Genomic DNA, 19785 nt, shown 5'->3' with positions numbered 1-19785 from the left:
CATCATCCGTCAAGATATTCATCATCATCATCTCCGTCAAGATAGTCATCATCATCATCATCATCATCTCCGTCAAGATATTCATCACCATCATCTCCGTCAAGATATTCATCATCATCATCTCCGTCAAGATATTCATCATCATCATCATCATCATTAAGATGAATTTTTGCAATTTAAAGACATATAAATTGCTATAAGCTGTTAGACTAAACACAAATAAGAAGTCCTCTCATTTTTATATTGGACAGTTGTAAGTTAAAGTCTGTACAAGTATTGTTGGTAAAAAATTTCATAGTAAGTGACACTTTTTTAAGGGGACGGAGCGCAATTGGTGGTTTTTTATTGCTAATGTTTTTGTTCGAGGACACTATATTATAAAATGGTAAAAGGATGCTAAATATTTTTGATGGTGAGACAATCACTATATGTTAGAATGGTTGAGAGGATACTTTGCGGTATGTTAAATGTGAGAAGATACTGTAATATTAAATGGTGTGAGAATACTATGATCGTAAGAGGGACAATATTTTGTCAAATTGGTGAGAGGATAGTATTGTACTATATATTCAACGGTGATAGTATATCATGATGTTAAATGGTGATAGGAGATATATGTGAAGAAGATACTAGATGTTTAATGGCTGAGATGATTTGAATATGTCAAATGTTTGAGGTATGGCCAAATGGTGGATAGCGATAACTATATTTTTAGATAGTGAGAGAATACTATATGTCAAATGTGTCAGAAGACACTATATGTGAAATGGTCAGAAGACACTATATGTCAAATAGTGAGAGGACACTGTATGTTATATGCTTTGAGGACATTATATGTTAAATGGTTACGTCACATGTTGAGTTGGATCTATACACGGATGTATGAGGAGAGAGAAGGCTCGGTTGTGTGAATCTAAACGCCATCACGAGTGATTACGCACACATCTGCTGTATTCTACTGGTTATGGAGACGTGAGAAGGGCTATAAATAAAACTGAGATGTCACTTGTTTTACTGCAGATGCGACAGTGCAAGCATTATCGTCTATCTATTTTATTTTCAAACGAAGACGTTTCAAACTTTTATTGTCAATGTGCAATTACTTGAAAACAAATACTGAATTAGATTTCTTTTCATGAAACTCTAGACATTAATAAAACGACTTGCCGAAATGACACTATCGTATCAAGATCTTTTCTATTGTTTCTTTCTTTTCTAACTTTATTTAAAACTAAGATAAATATATCCTACAAGTTAGCGCCCTGACTACTTGTCGAATGGTTTCGGCACTGCTATTGAATAGCCGACTGGATACGGTTCGTAAATCGCCACAAAAACATTACCCCTATAATTTTCACTCTTTTGTATTTTCGAATTGACTTCTGAAATTTTTTGTGTGAGAAAATAACTTTGAAGCCATCATATAATCTTTCGTATTGTTGCATTTAAGTTTAGTTTTAAATTATACTTTAAATAACGATTAAATAATACTTAAATGCTACTTAAGTGTGTGCACACATTTGGATTTATCGTTAGATTTATGATGCACATCTTCATTGATTCATCTATATATCATACTATATTAGGACAATAAATCATGTTTTACTGTTGTAGGCACTAAATACTCAAAACTTTACCTTTCTTACCGGATCATTATAATGAGTTTTTTTTTAATTTTATAATTTTATTACATATTAAATCTGTCACTTAAGTTTTGATAAAATGCCTGTCAAAATATATTTAACTTATTATAGTTATGGTATCTATTTATTGGAATTGTTTCGGCGTGTGTGATTCTTCCTTTTTTATCTAATTAGTATTTATCTCATACAAAAAAGTGCCAGTTTTTAAAATCATTTAAAATTTTATTCATTTTCCATATAAAGTAAAGTATTTTTTAATGAAAAAGCATGTTTTATTTGGTGTTTTTTACTGCGTCTATCACTATAAGTAATATTTATCTATTACCAATAATTCGATTTTGTTACCCTTTTTTCTAGATAACCTTTAAAAAAACGTTTTTTTTTAAAAAATGATTTGATAGAACTCCCCGTGCGGAAAACATGCCCATGCGCCCACATTATATGCTATTGCCCCTTTTTTTTCAAAAGCTTTCTATTTAAAAAAAAAAGTCATGATATTAAAGGATGATTCGTTGAAATTAATTTTATTATTATTCTAATACGGCCAATTGAAATATTCGAAATATGGTTCTAAATTATGATTTGCATCACCCATTTCTCCAAAATGACTTGAGTATCTTTTCGGAAAATTAAAGATATTTTTGCTTGATTAATTGTATTTGTTGTCACATACATTTAATTATATTGCACGTTACTTATATTTAAAAAAAGTTATTGTGCACTTGAAAAGCGTTGACACTTTCATGGTTTTAATATTGAAATATGATTTGTTCTGTCTTTGTATAATTTTATACATGTAATAAGCATAAAAGAAGTGAAGTTAAGGACACAAGGGGAATACAATGTGTGTTACGGACATACAATTTACGCAGATATATTATTACAAAATACATTGTTGTGTGCAGCTGCATATTCTATATGTCGTCTGCTGATGTATTCTCATGGCGTCAAACTGGCTGCTTGTATAAACACTCACGCTACAGTAGGACATCATTCCTCATTTAATTAATGAACATTTTACCTTCAAGCTATATACAACAAAGATTCTATAAAAAAATGTGCTTATAGCAAATGCTTACATCAAATGCAAGCGATCAATACATGTATATATGAAGCCTCTAACATTCTTTCTGCATGTTTACATCAATGTTGAAATCATTGTTAAAGCCTTTTACTCTAAGCAGAAAAGTAAACGATATTACCAGTGATAGGGGGTCGTAAATGGGGTCATTTAGCATTATAATATTATATACAGGAACAAAGATTAGAAATAAGAAAACGCAAATATAATTTGAGAAAAGTATAAAGTTGTAAAGAAACATAATTATAACTATGACACCATGCTACCACCACTCAGATGAAATATTCTACAATGTATTTTAAATTTGTATGTTTTAAATGCCTTGGTAGCTTATGTAAAGTATGACTTCACTGAAATAGTAATATATATAGTTTTATTAAAATCAGTTTGTCCGAAAATCTGGGCAGATTTCTTTATCTGTCTGCCCAGATATACAGTGCCAAATGAAAGGATCTTCCAACTTTTACAGAATGAATAATATACATGTACATCGTAGGTATATCTGCTCACATTCTTTTAATATTTCTATCTCAAGTTTACATTACTAATATAGTATATATAATATAGATATATAAGAATAAAATCACTGTTAGTGTATATATTTGTTCTAATTCTAAAATGATGCATAAAATATCATGTTAGATATTATCATCATTTATCAATATAATATTATTTGAAATAATAGCATACTTTAGAGACGTCTCATTTATAGTAATTTCCTAAGTTTTAACAGAATATGCATGTATAGTCCCTATTATCTATTAAATACATCTTAAATACTATATTAAACCAACACATAGAAATTAAACACCGATCTTAAACAGTTGATGTACATTTGTATTTGTTTCTGTCAAATTTAAATAACAATGTAAATAATTAAGTGGTTTATATTTGTGTGACATCACTCACAAATTTCTAACTTGATATATATGTCCATGGTAAGACTAAACATTAATTTTTACATTAACTATCAAATTGATTTTTTTTAAAGTTTAGCAATTTGTTGTAAAAGCAATATAGAAAGTAATAATTATGTTGCACGTGTGTGCCGTACATTTAAGGTACATTTCGAATACCATCCATTTCATCACATGACTATTTATCAGGGTATTACATGACACAAACTGTACACACAGACATGCGCCATTCTATTTAGTTCTTGTAATACTGAACGTTTGTAACGTCGCTTTTCATTGGATAATCTTGACGTTGTACAACCTATACACAGGACTTCTGTAAAATTATAAAGTAATTCTTCTTTTTTCTAATAATTCTGCTGTATTAAAATTCGTTATATAAACGTCATAAAGATAAAGGATTATTTGACTTCATCTTTCAATTGCTTTTGGATCTTATTTACTGAAAAATTTTGTGAAAATGTTGTAACTGTATGGAAGGTCAACTCATATTTATGTATTCCATCCCATCATTAAAAATAAATAATAATGCTTAATATACACATAGAAAGATGTTTATACATTTCTTTTTCATTGGGTAATATTCTATTTCATTAGCACCCCTAGAAAATATGATGATATAATGTATGTTAAGTCCGGGTGATGATATATTTGCTAGTAAATTACAGTATGTGTGGGTGAAATGTTTAGATTTGTCCATGTTCTTACCTGTGACGAAAACTTTAACATGCATGCACTATATCTTCTCGTGTTTATATTACACTGTAAATGTTAACTCTTCATTGTTGGAGGAAATAAAAGCTGATGATAATAATAATTGTGATCACTCAGTTCATCTTACACTTGAATTTAAAATTATATCATTTTTCTCCCAATAAATATAGGATGAACAAAGGCGTTAAAATAGACTTACAACAGTTAAACTTCACTTCCCGCTGATTATCACGTGACACATTGTTTATTTCTGGACCAATTTGAAATTTCATTGCATTAAAACATGAAACTGTTTTATATAATACAAATGTATATCTTTATTTTATAGGATAAAATAATGCAAAACAGTATCCATTTGCGAAATCACATGGTCTTGTATTTTCAAAAATTCATCAAACAAAATATTCGAGCTCACAATTATGGGGTAGAATTCTCTTATAATCTTTATATTCTTTATTTAAATCCTAAGAAATGGCAGTATCAGATGACCAGTATCTGTTTGAGGGGTGATTATTTAACAATCATTATGAGATAGGACGACCACCCATTCTTCTATCTAATCGTTCATTACAGCCGGGTAATAAAGGGTCACCCATCCATACATGTCATTATTAAGGACCAATTGGGTATCTCGTATCATCCACTCACTTCATCTTTCTTTCATTTTTTAAACATAATTGAAAGCATTTTACTGACCACTGTGTATTTTTGTTGAATTATAGTATTGTCATCTCACAATAGACCGCGACAAATGCTTGAAACTGATATCTAAAATCTTAACAAGAATTTGAAAAATTAGCCGCCAAATTGATTTCGGTTCATTGAAACTACGATAAATTCAGCGTTAATCGAACTGGCATCTATCATTCCTTTCATATACTGTTTCAATTTCTTTTCTCTCCAAAAGTCGTTTTTTTATAAAACTATGTCTACCCTTGATTAAAAAAATAAATGAGATATTATAAAATTATAAAAATAATACGTATACTCTCCTAAGTCTTTATTCTATTTTAAGAAAGATTTTATTTTAAAATTTGAATATATTTAATATGATAATATAACATTACATTTAGTATTGATACCGCACTAAAGTTTTCATCTGTCAATATGGTCAAGACGTTTTATGTTAAAAAAAGAAATAAATAGAAATGTACTAACTAAATGGCGAACAGTGCAGACCATGATCAGACGGACAGATGACAAAAAAATTACAAATGTATTACGTAATGTAGCTGGTCCATTATTTTCAAAAAATTGTCATATTAAACAAATAAAAACATTGATGTTGTTTAAAACATGAATCGGACTATTTTATACATATTTTTTGCATGCGGATTTTTTTCAACAACATGTTGTACAGTTAAATGTGTTATTTTGAAATCGATAAGTTAAATACGCAGATAATACAGCTGTTGTTAATGCATACTCATCCATCAATAGTTCGTATAAACTCGGTAATCTTCGGCATTGTCCGTAATCGAAACTCACTCCACAAAAAAGCTAGTATTTTTATGATATTTTAGAAAATCAATGTAAGAAGGATAAATTACATATTGACATGAAATTAGTATTACATGTTACAAATAAAGATGAAAATAAGAATAAAAAATTGTGAATTCTACATGATGAATAAAATATTTTAGAATTCATACTATCAGGAATAATTGTACCAAGTGTATACATCCTTGAAGTTTCTTTAATAATCTTTTCCAGTTGTTATTTACTTTTCAATTGGCATGAAAGAAAATATTTAATAGAATGCCCTTTAGAATTGATATGCTCAGATACATCGGTAATAATGCCAGGGAGTGGTTAATGTAAACAATTATACATGTACCTAATGAAGACCTCTGTGTCAAAACATTCTGTTTTTAACGAAACAATACATTTTTAATTTAATACTTATGTTGACTTCTATCATTCAGATTTACATTAGGATATTTTAACATATACGGAAAGAACTCCACTCCTAGAGAAACACATTTACACGGGACCGAAAAGCTTGTTAGTTATTTTGAAAGTGGTATAGGGGCTTGAACTTGGTATTCCTGGATTTATTGTCAGACTTTGTTACCAGTTCACCATTGAGATTTCTAGTCCTCCATGAGCTCACAGTGGATTTAAATCAGTTTAGAGTAGTTGGTACCAGTCTGTCAATGAGTAACTGCCAGTCTGACAACTGGGGAAAATATCATCCTTTATTTTTATAATAAATATAAAAAAATACTAAATTAGGTAGGCTCAAAATATGATAACATGTCAACAATTTCAGAAATGCAAGATTGGAGTAACAACGGACCTTATCACTTGCTGCATTGCATATCGCATATTGCTTATAGAGTTTTTTGTTAGTTAATTTATAATATGTGTACGATTGTGTCCTATCAGATGTTTTCTTTATATATTGTATTCATACACATACTTTATATGTAATATATAATATATTTCATACAATCATTTAATCTCCAGTCTCAAATATATGATCCTATACTTTATCTCAAATCATAATGTATTGTAAGGATATTGTGATTTTTTATATGTTTCCAGTGAATAATCTTCATCTTTTTCATTTGCATTTTATATATGCATTGGTACATATATAAATATATCATATCATATATGTTTTGCAGATTAAATTAAGCATATAATATACAATATATTGTGATTGATTCCATGGTATAGTTATAATCTGAGGGTATAACATAACGTCACGTGTTATACATGGACCATATGTATTTTGTTCACATGTACAAATCTTTACTTTTTGTATATCTTGAATCACTTACTAGCCACAATATAAACCGTGCATAATGAACGTTTTCTCGAGCTTTTTGCTCTATCTACTCTTTGTGTGGCACGTTTTTCCATTCCCTTTCAATTGAAAACAGAGGAATCCTGCAAAAAATATGGTTGTGTGTATGTGTGTGTGAAATTTGGTGAACAGGTGGCGTATGTACATATGTATTTTATAAAATATCTTAAGTTTTACAGGCTCATAAATCACTGATCTACTTTGATTTTTTAAACGGCAGATTGGTCATTTAAAGGAAGTAACTAACTAGGACAGAAATTTGCTGTCAATTAATTATCTCTAACACTGTCATAGTTATTCTATATTCTAACACGTGAACATTGTATATTTATATTCAAATTTGAATTTTAATTGGCTGAGCGTCGGGTGTATTATAGAAGTTAATAAATGGTTCGCGCGCTCACACGAAATATTACACCCACCTATCAAAATAGTCTTATCATCAAATGGCTTATCTGTAATATATCTTACAATTTTGTGGTACTTATATATCTAAACAGATGTTTACCCTTTCTCATGGATATCTCAGATTTACATTTTTTTGCGAAAAAGAAACTGTGTGCCGCATGATGGATTAATACCGACGTAAACGTTACACATGTGTTCCCTACCAACGGACACCTGTGTCAGCGGCTTGGGTAAATCATTTAGACCTAGCCCGAAAACGTCATGATCTTGTAACCGATACAAAATCCATCCATCCAGCAAATGGTTTGTCATTAATACGCTATTTTCCGAATTAAAGCCTTCTTTATAAAATTAATGTCAGAGCCCGTAACTCCATTCAAATATTAAGGATCATCAAAATCTCCTCATTAAAGTCGCCATATAAACTGATTATCTAACGTGACAGTGTGTAGTTGAATTAAATGTTGGTAGATTCTGTAACATGAACTTAATTCTCTTTTGTTTGTTTTCATCTTCTAGGTAAGCTTGATTGGTTTTTGATGTAGAGGTATTCTAAACTAAAACATTTTCTCAACATCTGGACGTATACAATTTCAATGTTTTGAAAAAAGAACCCCATAATGTACATTCATTTATAGCTATAATTAAACAAAAAGCCTATGCCTCTCATATATATTCGTCTGAGCAGAAAAAATACGACATTATTATTTAGTTCGTGGTAGAGGAAATTGTATTGAAAGTATATTAACTAAATTTTGATGAACATACAATGAATGAAGGGTAAAAACGAGCAGTGGGTTAGAATAGAAAAGAGGAAAAAGAGTTTAATCATTTCTGCATACAGTTTGAATATATAAGCGATCAGTTCAAGACGTGTTTTTTATATTTGTTTTATATCAGATATCTCTTTAATGCATTAACTATAGAGATAAAAGACGTGTTTATTTACTCTGACACTGGAGGTTTAGTCTAGAAGACGAGTTAGGGTACAATATACCACTGTTACATCTTGACATTAACCATGTGTCTGATATACAGGAAAGAACAAGTTCCCTAAATATATATAGTAAAACAATACAATTATTATGTTCTCGTATAACCCATTGTAACTATATCAAAATTCCAAACAAAACACGATTTACAGACAGTTCATGGCTAAGTAATGCAAACTGCATTAAAATTTACATTCGCTGACTCATTTCTCAAGTCTTGTAACAGTTTATAGTTTTCTCTAGGTTCAGTATAAACGATGTTTAGCTTAAGTTACTAATTACACTGATCTTGGACTTGACTGATATTGACCTAATGATTTAATCTGCTCCGTAATCTATAGATAAACAGATAATTTACACCAAACGTATATTCCTTACAACAAGTGTAAATAATTCCGGACAGTAGCCGGTGTTCGGACACCAGACGCTAGACCTCTAATTAATACGTTTACTCTACGGATCATTTGATACTTCTATGTAACCATTTACATTAAGACTTGTTTGATGTACTAAAATGCTTTCAAGTTGGAACTAGAGTGACCTACAGTCTTGCTGCACTAACGTTCGTAGACGGAAATTATTTTCAGTTGTTAGAAATATAAATTTGAATAAATAGTTTGATTAAATATATATGTGTGTATCTGAAAATGAATTGTTAATATCTGGCAAAAGGTGTATAAAATGGATTTTGAAACATTTGGTACGTAATAAACATTTTTATTCTTTTATTCATTTAAAATACAATATAACCTTTTTGCGCTTATACTATAAATTATCAAACAGCATATTTTTTTAAATCTATATTCATGCACAATTATGTGACTAGCGGATATTTGATTGATCAGAATAAAAATATAAAAAATATGGATGAAATTGGCTAAAGTTAATTGGTTTATTCAAATATCAAGTAAAGTATAGCAATACAAAGCAAAGAAGGAAATTAAATTGAAAATATTTAAAACTGATATTATTGTTTAAAAGAAATAATTATTTTTTCAGCTATGTTATACTTTTTTTCTCAAAATGATTTAGTACAATGTTAAGCGACATTTTTATCACATTAAATTTTATTTTCATTTCTTAAAGAAAGAATATCAGACGAGATCTTGTTAACAAGACGCTGGATAAATTGTCCCGCAAGGGGGCAGTAAATCACTAACTTCCGGACTTCATTAGTTTACACCAAATCCGACCATACGCTCCTTGTACGAGATTTAGTGGAACGTCTGCAGACGTTGTTTTCATATCGACATTACACGCTAAATTTACTATTACAACATAATATTAGTGAACAGAATCCATAAATTTAGGGTCGCCAAGGATCACTATTATAAACGCTGCTGAAATTTAATACTGACAAATTGCCTCATGTAGCGTTGTTCCAATTATACTAAATGCAATTCTCCATCATTTAGTTCTCCCTGAAAAAAAATCAGTCTTAAAATGTCTTGTTAAGCCCCGTTGTACATGCAATTAAGTTTCCGATAATCCAATTTTTCAATGCGTTTCAGAGAATCATTACTTCACTCTGTGGAATTTTATAGGCCTTTTGCTGTGGAACTGAAATGTCGCGAGATGCTCAAATCACGTGACCGGATGTCGTTTTAAATGTTATAGACATTTTGCCGTTGTTATCCTTTGGAAAGCAAATTTTCATTGAAGTCATCTTTTTATAGATTAAGGGAGATCCAGTATTTTTAATTTTCTTGATTATATTCAGTTAATTTCTTGTGTCTGAACAATTGAATAAATAAAACTTTAAATTCTATTTCTGATGAATGTCTGACACATTTATTGCGGATCTAATTTCTTTTCAGTAAGATATACACTGTTTTTTTTAAAATGAAAACAGAGATTTATAGATTAATGCATTTTCAATTAGAATCATTAGAAAATCTAATATATCTCAATTATTCTTAATTTTTATATCAATATACATGACAAAATAAAAATGGCGCCAAACAACAGCATGTTTGTCAAATATATTTATTTGAATTAGTTTTATTGTAAAGATATATTTATCTTGTATAAAAACTTTTGCTGAAATGAAAAATATATACATTTGTATTTATTAATACACTACATCATGTAAATTCCATGCTGTCTTGTCAATAAAAACTATGTCTTTATAGAATTACAAAACTGAACTAACTGGTATTTGATTCATTAATTTGATTAAAATTGTAAGAGGCTGGAAATTGTATAATGAAAAGGATTAAAATATTAAAATTGTATCCTTTATTTCTATAATGATATTAACAGGGTTTAGTAATCAACAATTATGTTTTAAATTTGTGCATGTCTGTATTTTTCTCTTTTTCTTCTTTAATTTTTGTAAAGAAATTTCGATGGTTAAAAATCGATATTAGATTTTTTTTTCTTGTATATTTCTTTATTTGAAATTCCTTCTTCAGTGAATTATTGGTATATCTCAGCTGTAAATCACAAATGGCAGTTTAGTAAATCAACAAAAAGCAACACTTTATTGTCTTGTTTATTCCTCCTTTCAATCATAAGAATTATGATGATAACAAAATTGTGTTGTTTGGTTTGTAGAAACTTCTTGCTTTAACTTTTACGTTATGAGGCAGATTCGTCTTCAATGGTGATCATAAAATGATGGTTTTCATTTTCATCTTGTAACGGAAGCACTAGCCGAGGATGAATGATTTGTTCGCAGTCAGAATATGAGAAGAAATTATTCGATACACTTGTGATAATTATCATCTCCGACTCGTTCGTACAACCATGATCTATGCCCCTCTATAGCAATGGTGAACATTTGTCAGAAACTCGCCGGCATTACATGATGAATTTCCACTGTTTGGAATTTTCTAGGGGCTCTTCCTTTATCCGTCATATTTGATTACTATTTCTTTCTCATATGATATTTATTACACTAGAGATAGAAATCTTAATAAGACCCCATTTTACGTGATCTTAATACGATCGGCTGGCATTTTTGCAGAGATGAATAGCAGAAATATTGGGGTCACCCAGCATTCCGCCATCAATATATCTTTTCCTGACCACGGATACGATAATATTGCAAAAATCTGCAATGTACATAATTGCTTTCTCTGAATCTCAATTTTCTTCCGAGTGATAAGAAGACTGATTTTGGAAAAATATAGCGTCTTGGTCACACTGAGATGCAAAGCTTGTCTCTGAGTCTGATTGCAAATATTAAGCGTCTGACGAACATCGATTAAATGTAATTATGCTTTGATTTATCGTTCTTGTCTGAATATAAGGAAATGAATCCGAATTTTGATACTCTATGGATAGTTTCATTATATTTTTGTCAGCGAAAAATGATTCATAATATTTCCAGTAAACTGAAAAAATATATCAATGTGTCTGAGTGAATTTGTTAAGCGATATTTCAACCCCTATGTCGTCTGTGTTAAAGTGTTGCTTTTAACCGATCGTCTTGAATATATGCAGCAACATATGTTACAAATTTAAGATAATTGTATGAATAAATCAATACAATCATAATACACAGACCACACACGGATATATCAGTCGCTAACTAATATATAATCTGACATTTTTTAAATTAAAATATTAACATTACCGTCGACATGGTACAGATGCTGTCCCCAACATCTGATATGGAAATCATTTATTGTTATAAAAATTTAACATTTCATTCACTTCTGAAATAAGATATTTTCAATACAGCAAAATGTCCATTTAAAAGAATGGCACAAAACCAAAGAAATCACTATTAATGTTTCTAACAAATGCCTGTAATACAAAAACTTTGAACTCTACTGATCAGTAAGAGATGACCAGAAAATGAAACTGCAGCCTCGTGGCAACATCTTCTTAAAATTCAAGACCACAAGCCATCGAAAAGGTTTCCTTTTGGAATGAAAAAGAGCTCAAATATTTCAAGTGACAATTTTAGCGTTGCTTTTTCAGAGAGAAGTGGGAAATGCCAGGTTTATGTTCGAAAGTTCCAACATTAACAATAAAATGTGTTTTCTCATCCATTAGGTCGCAGTGATCTACTTTAAAACAGGAATTAATTCAAGTTTGTAATGCGATATTGAGTATTGTTTTACACGATTGATTCTTGAATAACATTCTTACTACTCCAGATCGCAATTCTATTCTTGAAATGAAATCCTTACTATAGTTTTACAACTTGATGTAATGTCTGTACCAGATATGTTCTGACCGGTATTGTTATATCGCTTTATGTCTATAAATAACTCTAGTATACGCCTTTAAAGAAGAATAACTCCAGATTCATGCTTACTTTCATCAAAAAAATGTGAACGGGAAATTTTAGAAGATAAATATTGTGAAGTGAACAAAAACAGGTAATTTACACGTTGCAAATGGTTCTTACAATTCACGGAAATTACCTCTTTTTTGTAATGTAAAAATAGTCCTTACTACGTTAGTCACGCGCTTGAAATATGATGAAAATTAAAGAACGAAAGTTGTCATTAATCATTCATGCCATGTCAGTCATTAATTAAATCTTGAATCTTTTTTTCTTTCCTTTACAGTCTTAGTACATTTTTCTCAAGTTTTATCTTCTTGAAACTTTTTGGCTCATTTAGAGGTGGGCAGCTTTAAAGCTAATTCATAAAACTCGCTGCTGTATATATATGATCTTCTTTACACAAAGTTATTAAAATGTCAGTGAAATAATTTCATGATAAATCATCTAATGAATTATTTCATATAAAATGATTGATAATAAGCTGCAATATTAACAAACCCAGACAATATGAGTTACGTTGAAAAAGGCAGCCATGTACATATTTACAAATAACATAACGATAAGTTCAATACTATACGGCATATGTACGTATATATGTAATATGAAAGCGATCTATTCCCAAGAAAATGTTACTAAATGTGAGTTGATATATGCGGTGAATTCTTTAGATATTTAAACAATATCAAATATCATTTTATAACAGCTCAAATGTAGATAAACTGATAAATGTAATATAAACTTACACATCTAAATCAGGCGGGGTAAATACAAAAATTATAGGAAATGCTATGTAGCGGGTTTAATTTCAAAATCAAACCAACTTTTAGTAGGGTTTGTGGCATGTAGTTTTTTTCTAATATGTAACTTATATGATATGGAAATGTTAATCACAAGAAAGTTACGGCGAATCTTTTGCTGCCTAACATAGCATTACCTGTTTAATTTTTTTTCATCGAAAGATATTTGATTTATCAGAATGCCTTTGATAAATTTGATAACTAATGGTTAACGTATTTATCCGAGGTATCTGTTACAACGCCGTGACCTTATTTGATCTTCGGCACTCATCAAATGTTAACCAAGTGTCACCCAAGACCAATTAATCAACCCTGTTTGTTCACCCGTCGGTCCTATTCATTTGATCTTTTTGAACAAAAACTGAACTTTTTATATGCCTTTGTCCAAAATATTCCTGAGGTAGGGATCAGTTTTCTGTAATAACCACTTTTCGATGTATTTCTTCAAACAAAATTAAAATTAGACCAAATAAGGTGTTTAACTATATAAAACTAAATTTACTGTAAACAGTTCCCCATAGCTTAATACCGGAGAAATAGGGATCGTATTACCTTACTTTAAGCGATAGTCATTTCTTTTTTAAAAAATTACTTTAAATGAAAAAAGTACTTAACCGTAAACCACAATATCTCTAGTCTTACGGACTACTTGTCCGTGCCGATTTCTCGCAGGAATACTTACTGCAGGCTAGGGCCAGTAGGGTGCAGTACTTGTGCATGGGGCTTATCAGATAAAAGCTTTCGAAGTGTAAAAGAAGGATCAATCCTTAATTCACTGAATCTGTATATGCGGATAAAAGGATAAATAATTGGATAAACAAATATTTTAATTCATTCATCCAGCATAGATGAGTAAGTAAAATTTCTATTATTATTATTATTATTATTATTATTATTATTATTATTATTATTTTTATTTTTATTAGTTTTTCTTCTCCTTCTTTTTTCAAAATCAAAAATTGTAATTTGGTTATAAAGAGTTAAAACGCATAATTATAACGCGACTAAGCCGCATAAAAATATAAAATCAATGAATTATGTTTTGTACGTATTGCTTTGTTTTGCAAAAAGAATTTGAGAGTTGAATAAGTTAAAAATAGCTAAATGAATAATAAATAAATGAATAAAATATACGAATCGAATAAATAAATAAATAAATAAATAAATAAATAAATAAATAAATAAATAAATAAATAAATAAATAAATAAATAAATAAATAAATAAATAAATAAATAAATGAATGAATGAATGAATGAATGAATGAATGAATGAATGAATGAATGAATGAATGAATGAATGAATGAATGAATAAATAAACGAATAAATAAATAAAATATATTTAGCCGTATATTATTTCAGATTGTAATTGAACAGAACAGAACGGATCTATTGGATTTAAACATTTAGGCATTGAAATTATGTTTCTCTTGCATCAATTTAATATATTAGTGACGTGTAAACATTTATTTACAATTTTACAACACACGAAAGTTGAAAATACGTCAATACCATTTTAAGTTTCACTCAATGTTGTTGTTGTTGTTTGTGATTCCTGTGACATAATAATAATAATAATAATAATAATAATAATAATAATAATAATAATAATAATAATAATAATAATAAAAATAATAATAATAATGCACTACTTATTTCTGCTTATTCTAATTCGTTTTAAACAATATATATTGTTATTTTTTATATTTAAAACTTTAATGTCTTTAAAGCATTTACAAATGTATAAGTTCATCTGAGATTTTATTACACGTGATTTTAATTTGAAGACAAGTAGAAAAAAATTAAAAAATCTAACGAAAATGTTATTGTCCGTGGCTAAATTTATTTAATGGTCGTCGGGCGGTTTGCGAATGCGAATATTTCTTTCTTTCTTTTTTTTCTTCTTATTTTTGAACTACATGTGACATATTTAGGGATTTTCTACATCAATTTCAGATCCCACAATGCGATTTTCTCCATAAGGTTATAACGCTAGCAAATTGACGTTAAGATTTAGTGCGAACGTTTCTTACCCGCCAAAATCACGACATGTTTATTATTTCTCATTTAGCGGTCATTCTTTTCTCGACAACTATAAATTGTCTCCTGAGTTTGTTGCATCGCAGCACGATAAGGGTTTATTTCGGCGATGGTCATAGAACATTTTTGTTAGCTCCATGAACATGCACGCCTAATATCAATAGCGATATATAGAAAATCAAGGGAGACTACTGCAATGAGACTAACGATTTCCATACACGTTAGCTACTCAATAGTTGTCGAACTTAGATACATGTGTCTCTATATTTTGCCTTAGATATTACTGGAACGCTTATATTTTGTAACAGAATTCGCAGTAAATGCACTGTTACAATAAAGAGATACGAGGGAACGGTTGTAAACACCATATCTCAGATGTTTGGGTGCATAACGTACAAACACTTGAGAGACATTTCTACAATAAAACAACCGTTTCTAGTTTACAACCTTACATGTGCAAGGATATGACTGTTTTACGAAGTATAAAGTGTTTGTAGTTAATTAGTAGCTTAATCAAAATCTAAATCTTTACCACAGAGATGCTTATTAACTATACAATATTCCGCCAGTGATCTCTTACCTATCATATAAATCATACTCAGACCTACAGCGAAGTTTTACGAATAAAAAATTAAAAAGACATTTTGCATGGTCGGGTACATAGCGATAAAATTGACAGCAAGTTAAAGTATCTTCATATAAAACGTTGATGAAAAAGATGTTAAAATTTTTAGAGGGTTCTGCCTCCGTGTGATGGTTTCTGATTCGTGAACGTTGCCGCCAACCTCCAAGTGATAGACAGACCTGTATGATGAACGCCTGATAAGCCCAGGGTTGGTAATTTTGAACAATCTGCTCATATTTAATAATACTTATTGAAAGAAGCATTTGGGTGGATGATTTTGACGTTTGCGTATTTACCACACAACAAGTTTTCTGCGTGTGGGAAAATAGTATACGTTTCGATAAATGTTTTTAAATGTTATATTCTGTCAGTCAGAGACGCTGAAAAAATATTTTGATTACAAAACCAAAGGAGAATTTGTTATAATGATACGAGAAATGAGAAACAGCGAGAAGATTTTGTAAATCGACGTAATGGAAAAAGTAGCGCTCGGTGCAAAAATCTGGAAAAAGCGATAAAACTTAAGAAGCGATTTCGCTTAAACATTTAGACAGCATCTGGAAGGGAAACTAATGAAAAAGTGCCGTGTGACATATTCAGGGAGTACTAGTTTTTGAAATTTGAGTTGGCTGTGACACGGACTTTAGATATTTTATAAAGTAGTACAGTGACGACTGTGATCTAAATGATAGACAGTTCCTTAATGATTATTTAACTACTTGGTGCAAACCCACTTCTTATTAATGGACGCGCGTAATATGAAAGTTGCGTTTTTTTAAATGTTATCTCAAAATCAAGTTTTCATTTGTTCATTTATAAGGTGTCGTGTAATCAAGAATAATTTTGTGTATAATTAAAGATCACCTAACGCCTTTTTGACAGACAGAGGTTGAGATACCAGTAAACAATTAACAAAGAAAAAAATGACACTCATAGAGGAAAGGAGATTTTAAAGTAAGATTTAACAAACAAGTCAGTGTTTTGGACTGATGAACTTTTTCTCACAAATTAAGAAGAAAAAACTTTAAAAAGAAGTAGCGCCTAATCTGAGGTCTGACAGGCGCTTCTTAACCAAACATTGCGCCCAACCACCGGCTAAGATCAAATTTCTGCGGAACTGTCGGAATTAATCAAGCGCCTACAGGATTCAGATGTTATCGTCTGCATCAAAAGAAGGGCATATCAGTTTGACACGAAAATATTTCTTTCTTATATTGCAACGTTTATATCGTTGTAACTGACAAAATTTCAAATTGAAAGAATTCTAGTGGTAGTATATTGTTTGAAGGACGTGAGTTTATAAATATACCGGAAATACTGTGACATATCGTCCGGAAAAATAACAGTTTAAATATCGTAAAGTATTCATGTTTGAACGGATTGCTGAAAAAGTAGAAAATTTATTTATTTTTCATGTAACTGAATACTGTAACGTTTGAACAAATTTGCAATAAACATTCAAAACGTGTTGAATAATTTTGCTGTTAAAGTTTTATTCCGTTGGTGAACAAACAGGAATGACCACATAAATGTCCGACATGATTTTCGGACAAGAACGATACCTCGCGCAGGCGTACTCGGACATGACGGAGTTCTATCAAGGTGGGTCCTATAATGTACCAGATACCTGATCGTCATTACTTACAATGATATCCGGAAATATACTTGTTAATACATATTTTTTTTAAGAATATTGAGTAAAGTTAAATCAAGTATTAATTTATAGTATGAACGTTATTACATAATTATGTATCAGGTAAAATGTCTTACGCAATCGTATTATATATCGTTTTATTTACATTAAGTAAACTATTTTATAGTATTTCAAAACTTTATTATGTTTAATGAAATAACTAAATATTTAAATTAATTGACGGATACATAAACATTTTAAACAAGCATATATGCATCCTGTAGATAAACAATAGACACACTTGTCTGATGTATCTTAAAAACCTTGGGTTACTTTTGCTAATCCATGATTATTTTTATTTATTTCATTTCTTTTATTTTTAATATGAATACGTTATTATCATCATCATTATTGTTTTTGTTGTTCTTGTTTTATTTCTTTCTTTTTGTTTGTTTGTTTGTTTGTTTGTTAATTTATTTATTTATCTATTTATTTATTTATTTATTTATTTATTTATTTATTTATTTTATTTTATTTTATTTATTTATTTATTTATTTATTTATTTATTTATTTATTTATTTATTTATTTATCAAGCAAAAGGATTTAGAGTAACCTTGATTTTCATTTGGTAACCTTGATTTCCTCTTTGCAACCTTGATTTTCATTTTTTTAATCTTGATTTCCATTTTGCAACCTTGATTTTCATTTTGTTACTTTGATTTCCAAGGTTAAATTTCTACAATAGTATAATTATATAAACAATTGTACACACCATACTAATATGTTAACATAATGTAAAATGCTATGCCAAAATATGTAAAAGTGTGACGATGCCAGATCACATAACATAATGTAACTCATCATGTCAGAATGTGTATTTTATGTGACACATTTTGTCAGAATGTGTAATTTATGTGACACATTTTGACAGAATGTGTAGTTAATGTGACACATGTTGACAGAATGTGTAAATAATGTGACATTCTATGCCAGAATGTGTAATTAATGTGACACATTTTGCCAGAATGTGTTATTAATATGACACACTATGCCAGAATGTGTAAAAATGTGACATACTTTACCAGAATGCATAAATAAAGTGACACACTATGCCAGAATGTGTAAAAATGTGACATACTTTACCAGAATGCATAAATAAAGTGACACATTTTGCCAGTATGTAAAGATAATGTCACAAATTATGCCACTGGAATGTGTAAATTTACATATATAGATATTCAATTAATTAATTATTTTTTATTTTCTGTTTATTTCTTTTTATATTAAAAGATACTTCTATTGTTACTAGGAAACAAGAAAACAAAATCTGTTGTTCGTAAGGTTACAATTAATAATCATTGTAATGATACAGGGATTTTATTTTCGTTTCATGTCAACAATTATGATAATTCCAGAACTATTTAGTCCATTTTCTTCCAATTTAATATACATACAAATATTGTAGTATTTAGACAAACTTCTGGCAAAATATTCTTCACATTTTCTCTTTAATTCACAAGATGAATCTTTAATTTGCATTTTACAAAAAAAACTTCAATAAAGACGCGACTTTCTGTTCTTTCCTTTCCGGAGATATTTGTTTTCAATACAGATTTTCTCGTAATTTCATGACGTTATTTTCCTGTAAGTCTGTGAACTTCCTAATTATCATATATAATCTATACGTCAGCATAGAAACTTATTATGAGAATAAAGAAGATAACAATACGTCATTTCGTGACCAGTTAGCATTAATTGTAGAAAATATATTCAAATATTCAACAGCTGTATTACTTAAAGACACATTTAAAAAATAAAAAACGAAAAGTGATAAATAGATAGTAAATGGTATTTTAAATGAAAAATATATAAATACATGT

At 29.5% G+C, this 19785-nt stretch overlaps 1 protein-coding gene across 5 annotated transcripts in view; it reads left to right on the top strand.

Moving 5' to 3' along the window:
- Positions 1-19785, top strand: part of LOC132745354 (homeobox protein six1-like) — a 50961-nt gene that overhangs the window by 14976 nt on the left and 16200 nt on the right. Inside the window, exon 1 of one of the 5 annotated variants that reach the window (XM_060734258.1) lies at positions 9234-9267. The exons of 2 other annotated variants lie outside the window; for them this stretch is intronic. In XM_060734258.1, coding sequence (XP_060590241.1) covers positions 9249-9267 — 19 coding nt within the window. In that variant the 5' untranslated portion in view covers positions 9234-9248. Of the gene's footprint in view, positions 1-9233; positions 9268-14320; positions 14460-16619; positions 17873-19785 lie in introns of those variants that run through there. 2 more of the 5 variants (XM_060734259.1, XM_060734255.1) reach the window with 2 other exon arrangements.

Source organism: Ruditapes philippinarum, unplaced genomic scaffold (genome assembly GCF_026571515.1).
Source record: "Ruditapes philippinarum isolate M1 unplaced genomic scaffold, ASM2657151v2 ctg996_1_1_1_1, whole genome shotgun sequence".
Lineage (NCBI taxonomy): Eukaryota > Metazoa > Mollusca > Bivalvia > Venerida > Veneridae > Ruditapes > Ruditapes philippinarum.
Note: the sequence above shows the minus strand (reverse complement) of the source record. Positions and strands in the feature narration are given on the sequence as shown.